This window comes from Pelophylax lessonae (assembly GCF_965119305.1).
Source record: "Pelophylax lessonae genome assembly, chromosome: 12".
NCBI lineage: Eukaryota > Metazoa > Chordata > Amphibia > Anura > Ranidae > Pelophylax > Pelophylax lessonae.
In genome coordinates, this window is record NC_138779.1 from 169937620 (window position 1) to 169952368 (window position 14749).

At 44.4% G+C, this 14749-nt stretch overlaps 1 protein-coding gene across 4 annotated transcripts in view; it reads left to right on the forward strand.

The window, feature by feature from the left end:
• The window catches only part of PPFIA3 (PTPRF interacting protein alpha 3), a 417083-nt gene that overhangs the window by 237653 nt on the left and 164681 nt on the right, over window positions 1-14749 (forward strand). For all 4 annotated transcript variants that reach the window (XM_082273791.1, XM_082273792.1, XM_082273794.1 and 1 more), the window contains exon 13: window positions 692-839. In XM_082273791.1, coding sequence (XP_082129917.1) covers window positions 692-839 — 148 coding nt within the window. The remainder of the gene's footprint in view (window positions 1-691; window positions 840-14749) is intronic.

Genomic DNA, 14749 nt, shown 5'->3' on the forward strand with positions numbered 1-14749 from the left:
TAATGCACTTCACCACACACTGTAGGGCTGATTAATAGAAACTGGAGCAGAAATAGAGCTGTTGCCCATAGTAATCAGTCTGATTTCATCTCTCAAGCTAGAAAATTGCAGTCACTTTTTTTTTTTCTTTTTCTTTTTAACCTTCATTGGCCCAGTTTTTAGAAATCAGTCCTAAGGTCTTGTCTCTGACAGAGTGTGAACCTCACATGAACTGTATGTGTCCAGAATGAAAACTGCATTTTTGTCTCATTAAATAGCACAGGTTGTTGATTATGATATAGTTTGTTAACCTCAGTAAACTCTGCATCCTGTTGTCTTTCACTATCTGCCATTTTGTTCCTGCAGCTTTATGCTTTTTCGGGTCAAGTGTGTTATATTTTGATAAAGCTAAATACACCACCTTCTTTCCAGTAGGTCCCATAGAAATTTGTATTCACAAATTGACATTACAACAGCAACGGCCTGCAGGAATAATGGTCATAATCAGAGACCCAAAATGGTGTAGCTCTTGTTTGTCATTTTAGCTGTTGTATTAGCATAGAGGGTTACAGAATAATGGAAGCATGTGCATCATGTTCTGCATGTATCATAGATGTCTGTTAATAAAGAATGAGGAGAAATGTATGTATACAAAGCTTAATATCGCATTTGCTTATATTGCTAACTATGTTTTTGGGATCTTCATTTTCAGGTCTCTCCCTGGCAGTGCACTAGAACTACGTTATTCACAGGCCCCAACTTTGCCCATAGGCAGCCACATGGACCACTACAGCAGCACAGCGGTAATAAGGCGGCCCAAAAAAGGGCGCTGGGCAGCTATAAAGGATGATCCAACCAAGGTACTGTATGCAAACTATTTTAAAGTATTTCTTTACAGTACTTTCACATAAGTATATATTATAGGGACTAACTTTAAAACAAAAAAGTATTAGAGGTATAAAGTGCAGGCACCTATGGGTGTTTGTAGCAGATTAGTAAAGCCTGTGATTAGGGCCAAATGTTGGCTGCTTTGACACTTCTTTATAGTGCAGACTATGAGTCTGCCCCTTCCGGCCTTCTGCATATTTCTATTAGGGATCATTTAAAGCGGATTTCCGGGCACAAAATCGACCTTTTTTTTTTGTGCCCATCCACTTGCTTTGCTTCACCTGAAAAGGAATTGGATAGTTAGGATTATTTTTATTTTTTTTTACTTACCTCGTAATTGTAGAAAGAAATACTCACCTATTTTCACTTCCTCCCTCTGTGGCCGCGGCCCGCGCCCTCTCTTCCGGTTTGCAATGATTCCTGGGAGCTGAACGTCATTGCTCCCAGGAATCAATGCGACGGCACCGGCCCCGCTCGTCACTTCCGGTGCAACAGCGCATTCCCTGCTAAACAGCTTCTGGGCATGCCCAAAAGCTGTGTAGGAATGCGGCGCTGCACCGTAAGTGAGGAGTGGGGCCGGTGAAGGCGCATTCTGGGAGAAGAAGACGCGGAAGAGGACGCAGAAGAGGATCGCGCCGGCTTCAGCTGCCCACAACAGAGATGGCAACGCTGTGGAAGAAATTTTATAAGTAAGTATTTCTTCTTGCAGGTAAGTGCGAACCGGGTCAGATCAGAGGCTAGCCATTGTGGAATGTACTAGCCCTGACTGTCCCGGGGGTATGTTCATTGAAAAAATGTTTCTGTGCCCGGAACTCCGCTTTAAACTTGCTTCGACTTTAACATGCATTAAAACGCCCACCGCTTCAACATGCTTTTATTTTATCTGTCTTTGATGCTTCAGTGTTGCTTCTGTAGAGCTTTTTTGAAGCTTTAATGAAGCCTGACATATGCCCTGTGTGTGTGTTGATTTTCTATTTGTTTTAAAGGGGCCCACCAGAACCCTGGTTCAGTAGTATCCCCACTCAACAGAAAATGAGAATTAGCACAAGTGAAGTGAAGTGGCACAAGATGACAGAGTACAATAATACAGATTTAAATAGTAAACATAGGTAAATAATGAGTCAAGAGATGCTTAGTGGTCAGCAGTATAAGCAGGGGCAGGGTACATTTTCTTTACTTTCATTAAATGGCTAATCATTGATTTGGACAAGGGGGAGGGCTGTAAAGTGAATGTAATTTTTATTTTTGATCTGACCTTCACGGACCCCCTGAAACCAATCTATGGACCACTTCAAGGTCAATGGACCCCAGGTTAAGAACCCCTTGTTTGGACAAAAAAAAAACTATATGGACCAGACAAATGACTTACTGAAAATAGAAACAAATGATTTAGAGTGGAAGAAGTAAAGGAAACCTGACTTTATAGAAGAAGGTAAAGAAATAGAAAAGAAACAAGAAAAGGGAGCAAAAGTACAGCCAGAAGTAAAAACTCAAGGTACCCAGCAGAAAACACAGGAGTGGGGCATGAAGAGATAGGAATGGATACCAAAAATGTTATTCATTTAAATAGTTTTGAATTAAAGCCTAAACCATATTGCCATATACTGTATTTACAAAAGGCAAAAGGTTTTTCCCAGTCAGTGGTTAATTTTAAATCTTTCAAGATTCACTTTATACTTTGCAGAGTTTTGATGCGGTTTAACCAGAAGAGAACAGTTGCCTCAGTTAGGCTACATGTACACTGGAATTCTCCTGGACGTTAACTCTCCTGGCAGCAGAAAAACGCTAAATGTAGCAAAAAGGTGTGTAAGCGCAGTACCACCTTTAGCCATGTTTAGCACTTGGACGTTTATCCATTTCAATGGCCAGAGTACTGGCCATAGAAATGAATAAGCTCCCAAGCACCAAAGGCGGCTAGCGCTTAGGCGCGTTTACACGCGGTTTTGCTGTGTTTGAGTTTATTTGCCAAAACAGTCCTCTCTTGAACACAATTCTTCTGCATTCAGGAGAGGGATGTTTAACTACTCCTAATCTCTACTGCTCCTAAATTTTGGTAAAAGCTTAGAGTGCATGGGTGGGTTGATTTACTAAAGGCATATAAACTGTGCGTTTTGCAAAGTGCAGTTGCACTCTGCAAAAGCGGTTGCTTCAAAGCTTAGTAAATGAGCAGTTCTGCTGACTTCCATCATCTAATTATGTGCAAGCAAAAAAATGTTGCTGTGCCCTATTCCTTTAACCACTTTACCACCGGAGGATTTTGCTGTCTTACGTCCAGGCCACTTTTTGCGATTCGGCACTGTGCGAATTTAACTGACAATTGCGCGGTCATGCAACGCCATACCCAAACGAAATTTACGTTTTTTTTTTCCCACAAACAGAGCTTTCTTTTGGTGGTATTTGATCACCTGTGTGATTTTTACTTTTTGCGCTATAAACAAAAAAAGAGCGAAAATTTTGAAAAAATAACAATATTTTTCACATTTTTTTATATGAAATTCCCCCCCCAAAAAATGTAAAAATCTAAATTTTTTTATCATTTTTGGCCAATTTGTTTTCTGCTACATATTTTTGGTAAAAAAAAATTGCAATAAGCGTATTTTGATTGGTTTGCGCAAAAGTTATTGCGTTTACTAACTAAGGGAAAGATTTCTGCCATTTTTGGCGTTTTTTTTTTTAACGAGTAATGGCGGTGATCTGCGATTTTTTTTGCGGGACTGCGACATTGCGGCGGACAGATCGGACCCCTGACTGACATTTTTTACACTTTTGGGGGTACCAGTGACATTACTACAGTAATAAGTGCTATAAATATGCACTGTTACTTTAAAAATGACACTGGCAGGGAAGGGGTTAATTTTATTGGAGAGGGAGGGGTTAATGTATGCCTGGTGCTTACTGACATGTGTGGGGGGAGGTGACTGAGTGACACAGGGACAGATCGCATGTTCAGCTATGCTGAATCCTGCAATCTGACCCTGCCTGTCACTTAGGAGATCCACCTGCTCTGTTTACACAAGCGGGCGGATTTCCACACTCGATTCCCCGACGACCGGGGAAGAGCAGCGGTGATCGCCGCTGCACCTCCCCTGGCCCGACTCCCGCTGTGACTGAACACAGCGGGAGCGAGCCTCCGGCGGCGCGCGCGAGCCGCCCACAAGGGGAGGAGTCCAGCGACATAGGTCTACGTCGCTGGACGATAACGAGCCACATCGCCGCAGTAGCAGCAATGTGAGCTGTCGTTATGTGGTTAAATGTGCATAGTGATTATAACCTCTTACAATAAACATAAAAGTAAACCATTCACATTAAAAAACTTCCTTTGTGTCCAAATAGGTATACTATTCAAAAAGAATAAAAGTAAAACATACATGATCGAAAGCTTCCTTAGTGTCCCAATAGGTGTATAGTAATACACTGATCACATCCAAACCAAAATATACGAAATTGTGAAATAAAAAAAATATAGACAAAAACAAGGTGCAACTCTTCAAGTGAAAAAAACTTTTATGAAAAAGATATTCAGGGACCCCCCACACCACCATTCAATATTGCGCTTACATCCATATTTGGCCTGTCATGCCAGCCAGGTCAATTCACGCTTTCTCTTTCTTTCATTGATGGACACAGCTCCTCGTATTCTTAACCATTGGGTTATACTGCCCCCTCAGGAGTAGGACACTAGGCAGAAAAAAATTCTGGCTATGCCCATGGGCATTCCCAGGTGGTATACTCCCTCTCTCTGCTATAGCCACTCATTTTTTTTCTGCCTAGTCATGAGTAAGAACCTAGTTCCTTGCTGGGATCTTTGGTCCTTGTAATTTTTTTCTTTTTAGATAAAAATGTTTTTTTCTTGGATTTTTCCTGTGAGATATACAATCAACGGCCAGACTGCGCGACGGGCTGGATAACCTAGATCCAGTGGTCACCCCAGTCTGGCCAGCGGCTGCGTGCAGACCTCAGCTGCGCGCTAGATCGGCCGCAACATAGCCACACTGGATGGGGGCTGGCCTGCAAGGTCGCATACAATCAGGTCTCGGCTTTAGTCACAGCGTTCCTCCTGGCCGTCAGCCCCCCATTTAGATGGAGAGGGGTTCTGTCTGGAGCGGTGCCCGCCTGGTTCTTGGTATGGTGAGTAGCTGTCCCCCCTCCCCCCTGTAGTGTTTTGGGGTAGATGTGGGCCCCTCCTTGGGACAGTCGGACCCCTGAGTTCCCCTCCTTCCCGCAGGCACCCCCCTTGCCAAGTCCCTCCTCCTCCCCCCATTCCACATTCGCTGGGGCTGTTTGGGTTGTCTGGCCACTTTCCTAGGGTAGAGGCAGGGCGCTGGCGGGCGATAGGGGCTGGGGGGGGGCACGCAGGCAACCGGACGATCGATTGTGCGGGAGAAAGGGGTAGTACCCGGTGGGGGCTCCTTCCAGGGCCCCCGGACTGCCTGGATCTGTCCTGAGGCTTGGTCTCCCAATGCCTTATGGGGCCACCATTTTGTTGTAGCCTGTGTGTTTCTATACATGGCGGTCATGTTTGTGTAGTCCAGCGGGCATTTTGCTATTGAAAATAGTGGTGGCCATGACAGGGAAGCCCTGTGGGTGGCGATTTCGGCGGAGGGCGCCCCTCCTCATCCCCTGGTGCTGACTCCTGGACCTTTTTACTTCCTGATCACGCACATGTAGTGCAGACTGACCTGGTGGCTGCAGGTGCTTGTCTCTGTGGGTGATGAGTTTAGTGAGGTCCTCTCCCTCTCTGCTGGGGATCGCTGGTGCTTTGTGCCTGGTCACCGGGTGGTGCTGCCAGCTTGGTGGGGGTTGTCCCTTATCAGTGTTTTACACTTGTTTGTGGGGCCCCCCTGGTGACTCATGGAGTCTTTGGAACACATTTCCCCACCTGATCCCCTCTCTTAGGCTGCGGGGCCTTTGGTCCCAACCATCCATCCATGCACTGATGGTGGTCCTGGAGTCCCTTGTGTCCTGGGTGGAGGTGGCTTGCGGGCGATAGGCTAGCAAAAAGCTCCCCCTGCCTCATCTGTCTCATCAGAGGCCTTGACTGATCTTCCTTTCCAAGGAGATTGCCTGTTTGGAGCTACCCTGGATGACATCATTAAAGGTCTCACAGGGGGGAAGAGTGCTTTTCTTCCGCAGGCTACTAAGGGCAAGGAACCTTGTTGTAGACGCGGGCCCTCCTCAACTCATAAGAAGTTTTTTCGTCCCTCGGGGTCGACTGACAAGGGCTTGAAGCCTTTCAGGGCCTCTTCAGGAGGATCCAAATGAACCTGGTATGGCAATGCAAGATCGGGCTTCTCCAGACCTGTGGACAAGGCTCCTTTAGCACGAAGGTGCGCCCTTACCCGTATTGGGGGTGGGGGGACGACTTCGCTGGTTTCCAGACCCATGGACTTCCCTAGTGCAAGACAAGTGGTTCTACAAAGTAATTTGGGGCGGTACAAGACCTGTTTCTACAAGGGGGGTATTGTCCCAGTTTCCGACTTTAGAACGTTTTCAGGGTTTTTACTCAAACCTGTTCACAGTCCCCAGCAAGGAAGGTAAAGAGCATCCAATCCTGGACCTCAAGGCGCTAAACTGCTTTGTGCGAGTACAGAAGTTAAGAATGGAGTCTATTCGACTGGTGGTGGCATCCCAGTCAGGGGAATTCACTCGCCGCTATCGATATCAAGGATGCCTACCTTCCCATTCCAATATGTGCCAGTGACCAGCATTTTCTCTGTTTTGCTGTGGGAGAGGAGCATTCTCAGTATGTGGCGTTAACCTTTGGTCTCGCCTCTGCTCCTTGGGTCTTCACAAAAGTGTTAGCCCCGGTGCTAGCCTTGCTGCGCCAATGGGGGTTCGCTATACTGGGCTACTTGGATGATCTCCTTCTGCGAGTGGAGTCTCCCTCTGCTCTGGTGGACAACCTGGAGATCACAAATCAAACTCTGCTGGAGTTTCGGCTGGATTCTGAACTTTCAGAAGTCTACTCTGGTTCCGTCCATGAAGCTGGACTATCTAGGCCTGAATCTGGACTCAGCCTTAGCCAGAGTGCTTCTTCCTCTGGACAGACTCCAAACATTGCAGGCTGCAATTCACCTCCTGCTGTGCAACAGATTGTCATCCCTCCAGACTTGCATGTGGGTGCTGCGCCTGATGGTGTCTACCTTCATGGCGGTTCAGTTTGCACAGTTCCATACGAGGTCCCGGCAAAGGGAGATTCTGACCAAATGGCACAAGACCCCAGTCTCTAGAAAATCAAATCCTGCTGAATCGGGGAACGAGGGAGTCCTTGATATGGTGGCTTCATTCTCCCACGCTTCGGCTGGGAAAATCTCTCCTCCCCTTGTATTGGACAGTGGCCACCACGGATGCCAGCCTGTCCAGCTGGGGAGGCATCCTCTGCAAGCATTCTGCTCAGGGGATCTGGACGCTGGAAGAGTCCAGACTACCGATCAATCTCTTGGAACTCTGAGCGATCAGACTGTGTCTGGATCATTGGACGGATCATCTTCAGGGTTGTCCAGTGCGCATTCAATCGGACAATGCCACGGCCATGGCTTATGTCAATCATCAAGGGGGTACAAGAAGTATCCTGGTAGCTCCGGAGGTAGCCGGCATTCTAAGGTGGGCAGAATAGTTAATTCCAGTCCTCTCCGCTGTACACATTCCCAGGGTGGAAAATTGGAAGGCGGATTATCTCAGTCGGCAGGCGTTGGACCACAGGGAGTGGTCCCATCATCAGGAGGTGTTTCATCAGCTGTCTCCCCGGTGGGACACCCCCGAGGTTGATGTGTTGGCGTCTAGGCTCAACAGAAATGTGCAGAGATTTGTAGCTTGGTCAAGGGATCCTCTGGCGGACGCCACAGACACGCTGGCGGCCCCGTGAGGTCAGTATCAGCTAATATACCCCCTCTCTCCTCTCAAGCTTCCGCACAGACGCAGGATCGAGGCTGAAGGGATTCCGGTCATCTTGGTGGCTCCGCACTGGTCTCTCTGGGCTTGGTATGCCGATCTGGTGCGGCTGGTCGCCTACGTGGTAGGCTGGTCACCGATGGGGTCTTGGGCTGGCATTCTACATGCCCTTTGTCCCCCTAGCCTGGGTATCTGGTAGGCGCACTGTCCCCCACCACCCTCGGTGGTTGTTTGTACTACGGGGGGCCTCCCTTGGGCTCACCTATGCTGATTGTTAGGCCTGGGGAGCGGGTGACCGGTCTTCTGCGGGTCCGCCCACCACACAGTCGGACCCGACGGTAATTTAGGCTGTCGCTTTGCGGCCTACTAGCCGGATGCTCTGTGGGGCGGATCTAGTAAGGGCGGCTGAAGCCGCCGCTCTCCATTCAGGCATCTGCCCCTCCCCTCCGCTGCCTCTGTCGGTCCTGCTCTCTTAGGATCTGTACACTCAGGGCCGGGCGTCCGAAAAATTAAGGCCGCACTTTGCGCCCTTCTAGAGGGGCGGCACTGTGGGGTTGGTCCGGTTCACCGGCGGCTGTAGCCACCGTTGTGCTGTAGGGCGCCCTTCCCAGCAGTGTTGTGGGGCCCTAGGGGATTCTGACTGCGAGAATTCCCGCATCAGAGAGGCAATGGTGGCGGGTGGCCCCCTTTATTTTTTTGCAGCCTCCACTTTGGGCTCTTGGGCTCAGCAGTTGGCGCCCCTTGTGCTGGGCCACAGTCGGCGGTCCCCTCTGGGTTTTGTTTTTCCCGATAGGGCCCTCCTGCCTTCCCCTGCCTTATCTGTTGCTTGATCCTGAATCTGGCTCTGTCGCCGTGGACATGCCCACCCTGTGGGGTTACTAGCCACGTTCCCTGAGCTGTCAGATAGTGTGGATGTTTCCTCCACAGCTGTAGCTGTACTCGAGAGGCGCTGGTTGACGCACTGATTACATCCATGCGGAAGACTTTGCAGATGGAGGGTGCAGCTGAGGTGGCTGCGTAGGTGGCCTTCCCTTTTTTTGGCACTCACTAGCCATTTCGCACGACAAAAGTGTTTCCCTCCTATTTTGACAAATGTATCTATATTGAATGAGAGAATCCAAAACACCCCCTTGTGGTTCCTGAACACTTTGCAGTGAGGGACCCCTTTGTGGTGCTGCTGCTCCAAAAGAGGACTGTTACACCAGTGGTGGTCCCCCCTGTCTCCAGGTTAGACAAGGCAACCATGATATCAGTAGAGGAAGCCCTGGCCTTTAGGATCCAGCTGACAGGAAGTGGCCCGCAATATGTTCTCTATTGCTGGCTCAGCGCTTAGGCCAGCCCTGGCCAATGCCCTGGGGTCACAAACACTAACTGAGTGGGCTAAGATTTTACACCATGGCCTAAAGGGTGAGCAGGTTCCTCTGCCTTGGCTGAGTTGGGGGATCAGTTAGTCTAGGGGCTGCAGTTTATTTGCGATGTCTCTTTGGCTGCGGCTCCCCTGATTTCTAAGCTGTCTGTTACGGCAGTGGGCTAAGTATCATTAATAAATGTATTGCTTGTACAGTATGGGAATTATTCTTACTGGTCACTAGGACACATGCGGAATGACAAAGGGAAAGATCTTCCAGAGAAAAGAATTGCTGTTTCCCTTCATATTATCTTTTGAAATTTGGATATGCGCTGAAATGATTTACCAGCAAAAAGTTTAATCATTTTACTATACAGATTAATAACAGTTCAATGATATTCATTTTACTGACATAGTAATTGTGGAATTTGAATGAACCTTTATATCGATGAGTGTGCTGCAGCATTTTCTACATGAACGGTAAAGATTTTATAGCTCATTAGATGGAGTAAAATCAGGCGCTGTCTTCCATTATCTATGTTATGATATGTTCACAGATTTGCACATTTAGATACCTACATAGTAATTTAAAGTGGACTTTAGAAGCCATATGTTACATACTCAGTTTGCAAAGCAATGAGGCTTTATACTGGAAATATCTTTTAATGAAAACAATTTCTCTGCAATTATATAAATTAAAGAGGAATCCTGACTCCATCTGAGAAATTACTTTTTCCTTTTTTAAAAATAATGGCATAAAAACATTAACCCCTAAAATTATGGGTAGAGTAATATAATATATGTGGAAGTTTGAAATCAACAAAAGATTGAGGTTTTAGGTGGAGATTAAGAAAATATATATCCTCATTTGTAATGCTGATGCAGAAATGTTACTGTCTCTATTCTCCTTTGTAATTGTGTTACTATGTATTACCGCCCACATCAGACACATAGGTTCTGAGTTCAGTAATTGCTAGTAAAGAGAACTAATCAATGAATAATAAGTGAAACTTGCATTTGACCATAATATTAACCCATAGTTGTCTCTTTTGTTTTGAAAATGTTGCAATTAATTTTTAAATTATTTATTTTTGTGCTGTCCATTTGGACCCTACCTCATGTAAGTATCCAATAAATGTCTTTGTTCTGATTTGTTAATCATTGTTGTGTACTACCAAAGTATCCCCCATACATTGGTTACAGTCAGTTCCAAACTCATGTACAGTGTGTTGTCTACTGCCATAGTCACCTAGCATTTATATGGGCTTTTTTGTTTCAAACTAGCTATATTGCTGCTGCAAGGTTACAATAGCTGTAGATTACAGCAATAATTTTGTGATATGAATCTCCCAGGGTTCTTTGTACACTAGTAAAATTGATACATGTTTAGGGTACTGTTGCAAAAAATGTTCCCACCAGAAGTGAGTGATACAGAACATAAGAATAAAAGAGAACCAGTCTTAAAGCTAAACTAGAAGTAAATTGATACATATGCAGAATAGATTAATATATGTGTACTGTGTTTTTTTTTGCTAAGAGAATCCTGTTCAGACAGTTTCATGGTTCAGGCAAAACCTTGAGACTCTTGCCAGGTCCTAGGTCTTTCTTCAGATTGCAATGCACTTACCCAACACTTCCTGGTCCCAGATCTACTGTAGCCTTTGACTGGACATTGAAGGAGCAACAGATTACGGATTAGGTCATCATTCTGTTCTTCCAGACTAAATATTGCTGTGAGGTATTACAGGAGATACAGTTATAATGTAGAGAATTAGCACTAAAATAACACAGTAAAATTATAAAATTAAATATATAATGTGTTCAAATCCTGTAATGTGAGGAAGTGTGCTGATAAGTGCAAAAACCTTCAAAAAAATTCACATAATATATATAGTGCACTGAATGTGAAAGGAAAATAATCCAAGGAAATTCCAGTAAAAGCCACAAATAGTGGAGATATGATTAAATAAATATAAAATAAAGAAATACATTTAGTGTCTATAAAGTCCAGCCAAATAAGTGACGATTATCAAAGAAAGGAAATATCTTCTGTGGAAAGGAAAATTCCCAGAGACCAGCAGATAATATACCCACCTATAGGTGTAACGGCCGCTCACCTCAGTGCAGAGTAATGATCGCATACAGGTAAATTCAGATAGGGGCAAATCCTCCACAGCAATGGTGGTTTGGCTTAATGCAGGGATAATAATCACAATGGGATACACTCCTATGTAATAACGAATCCTCCACAGCAGCAGCAATCAGCTAATGAAAAGACAACCATATAGCTCCATAGTGCAGTAAATCAGGACAAATATTTTATTAAAAATTAGCAACTTACATATAAAAAAGATCAAATCTGTATGTGCAGTAGACCCGAGGGGTCCCCAGATGCTTTATAGCTTCTAAATGCAAAACTTTCGGTCTCGGCCGAAAGCCGGAAGTGACGTCAGCCGATGCATCGCGTCACAACTGACGTGACTTTATCAAGGGTTTGGAGGCTGGGTGACGATTACCGGGATTAAAAGCCGCTCTACTTTACGTGTTAACTCATGATAAACCCTCAATGGGTCTAGATGGATGAACTATGCAGACAGAATGAATTTGCGATTACCACCTTTAGTATTTCTTACTTCCCATCCCGTATCTACAGTATATGTCTGCATAGTTCATCCATCTAGACCCATTGAAGGTTAATCATGAGTTAACACATAAATTAGATTGGTTTGTCTGGGGACCCCGCCGGTCTACTGCACATACAGATTTGATCATTTTTATATGTAAGTTACTAATTTTTAATAAAATACTTGTCCTGATTTACTGCACTATGGAGCTATATGGTTGTCTTTTCATGAGCTGATTGGTGCTGCTGTGGAGGATTCGTTATTACATAGGTACATTGGTGATTGTTTTGATATTTTTGGGGAGGAGGGGGCTGTCAGGTAGCCTGTACAGGGCCTGGTCATTTTTAACAGAAGCCCTGCTCACAACACACAGGCTGATTGATTCTTTGAAACCTGTAGGTCCTTGTCTGAGCTACCCACTTCTGTGACCACCTTGGAGCCCTGGGAGCATGACTAAAAATACTATGTGCTGGGACACATCCCAGAGTTTCTTTCCCACCATAAATATGGCCTGCAAGTTGACCTCTTGCAAGGTTTACCACCACACCTGGAAAACTCAGCTTTTAGTGCCAAGTACCATTAAGGGGCATGTTTCAGACCAGACTCTTCTATTCTAATCTGGCTAAGTGTTCTTTGGTTTGTACCTTTGTTTAGAGTATAATTCGTGTTTTTACCCTCTGAGGCTTTCCTTTGAGCTGTATTGTGAACCTAAAGGCACTCCCTGTGAGGACCCCTTTGTGTGTAAAACATATCAGGGACGCTTTTTTTTCCTTCATGGCCATCCCTTTACTATATTGTTTGCACATCATAATGGCTCTAGATTTTCAGGCTAGCACTGTACATTGGCTTGTTTTACATTGGCTATAGCTTTTATAAGAGCAGTGTGAACAGCAAGCTTTGACAAAGCTTTTGCAGAGCTTTCATCAAGCTTTGTTGAAGCTTTTAAAGTACCATTAAGCTCCAATTTGTAATTGTTGGACACAGATCCTGATGAAAGTGCTGATTGACACTTTAGGCAAGCTGCTACCAGGCTTCAGCTCTTCTTGAAGCTTTTTAAGGTGCAAAAAAATATCAATATACAAAACAGTATAAAATCATGTAAAGTTTATTCTATATAATCCAAGATTAAAAGCAAACATTTAAAAAAAAACAAAACATTGGAATCAAATTCATACAGTCATAATCTATTTACAGTGGTTTTCAACATGTTTCACCATGAAATGGCTTCTTTAGGAGACTCATGAAGCCCTGTATAGAATATCACTACAAATGAATAAAGAATAGTATTATAAGCTAAATTCATAAACTTCATACAATATTAATAGAAATACGAACACCACCTTAAATGTCTATAGAATCAAGATAATTAATAGCTCAGCTGGTGGGTCATCTTGCCCTGGATGCAAACACGATTCAATAAACAATGAAGATGTTAACACCTAGCAGACTGCAGTTAAGGAATATTAGTGTGTCATTGGAGGAGTACAGCCCACTAATGGAGCCTGGAAGGTACAAAACAAAACAAAAACTACATTTGTAAAGGAATGAAAACCTGGAACAGCTTGTTATATAGCACCAACTATTATCAAACAGTTACAATATTATACGGAAAACCAACTGTCTCAGATAAACAGCTGAAAAAGCTCTAAGTTATTGCTTTGGAAAATCCCCAGCTACAAAAAATTTGAACTCTGGGATGTGGTGCTTTTATCTTCGAATCTCTGGCTAATCTTTAAAATCTTCAAGGAGCTTGTTGAAAGCCTGTTAAAGCCTACTAGCAGCTTGCTTAAAGTGACAATCAGCACTCTCATTAGGATCTGTGTTCAGTGAGGAGAGCTCTGAGAGGTGATTGGAGCACCTTCTCACAGCACACAGGAACAGAGCTGATGCTGTCAATCAGCTGGAGCTCCCACCCATCGCCAATTTTTTCTTGGTGTTAGGAAAGCTCTTCGGAAAGGGACTCGTGCTTAAAGTAGAGGAACGGGGCAGCGGACTGAAATTACACTTAGTGCTCTGGATTGAGAGAAGTACACACTATAGAGGGATATGTTTAGCTCACATTTCATGTCTAACACTTTAAGCCTATGGATAGTCTTTGAAGAACACAAATCTGTATGTGAACATATAGACTGGCTGACGGGAGCCACTGTGATGAATTTCCACTAAGCATGTAACCGTAGTTTTTTATCTGCATTCCCTTTTCCAAACACAGTTGGTTCTGTATCTACCTCAAGGTGTCCTGCCAATCCAGCAATAACCTGCCAACTTTATTAAAGGAAAAAAATAGTATTTTGATTTAACAGATCAAAAAAGTAACATTGCACTGCATAGTCCTGTGTTCATTGTGGATTATGTTTGAACATGAGACATTGTGTATTGTCCAATATATTGAAAAGGATATTCCTTTGGTGTATTGGGGATATTATGTTTGTAAAGTATATTATGGGTTGAGGTGTGCTAGAATAACATGTTATGTGTGTTTTCAATGTTATAACTATAAAAGTAGTTTATAGAAAGCATTTTAACTATTATTATGGGTTCAGGGAATGTAAGATTTAAATGGTTTGGTAATGCAGTTCAGTGGGTGGAGCGATGTGGTAATGGCAGTCGGGGGTTTACCAAAATGACCCTGTTAACTTTTAGAGTTATTATTATTATTATTATTTCAGGTACTTATATAGCGCTGTCAATTTACGCAGCGCTTTACATATACATTGTACATTCACATCAGTCCCTACCCTCAAGGAGCTTACAATCTAAGGTCCCTAACTCACATACATACACAGTAGGGCCAATTTGTTTTATACAGGATCCAATTAACCTACCAGCATGTCTTTGGAGTGTGGGAGGAAACCGGAGTACCCAGAGGAAACCCATGCAGGCACAGGGAGAACATGCAAACTCCAGGCAGGTAGTGTCGTGGTGGGGATTCGAACCAGCGACCCTCTTGCTGCTAGGTGAATGTGCTAACCACTACACCACTGTGCCGCCCAGAGTTAAATTCTTTCATTGATATTCC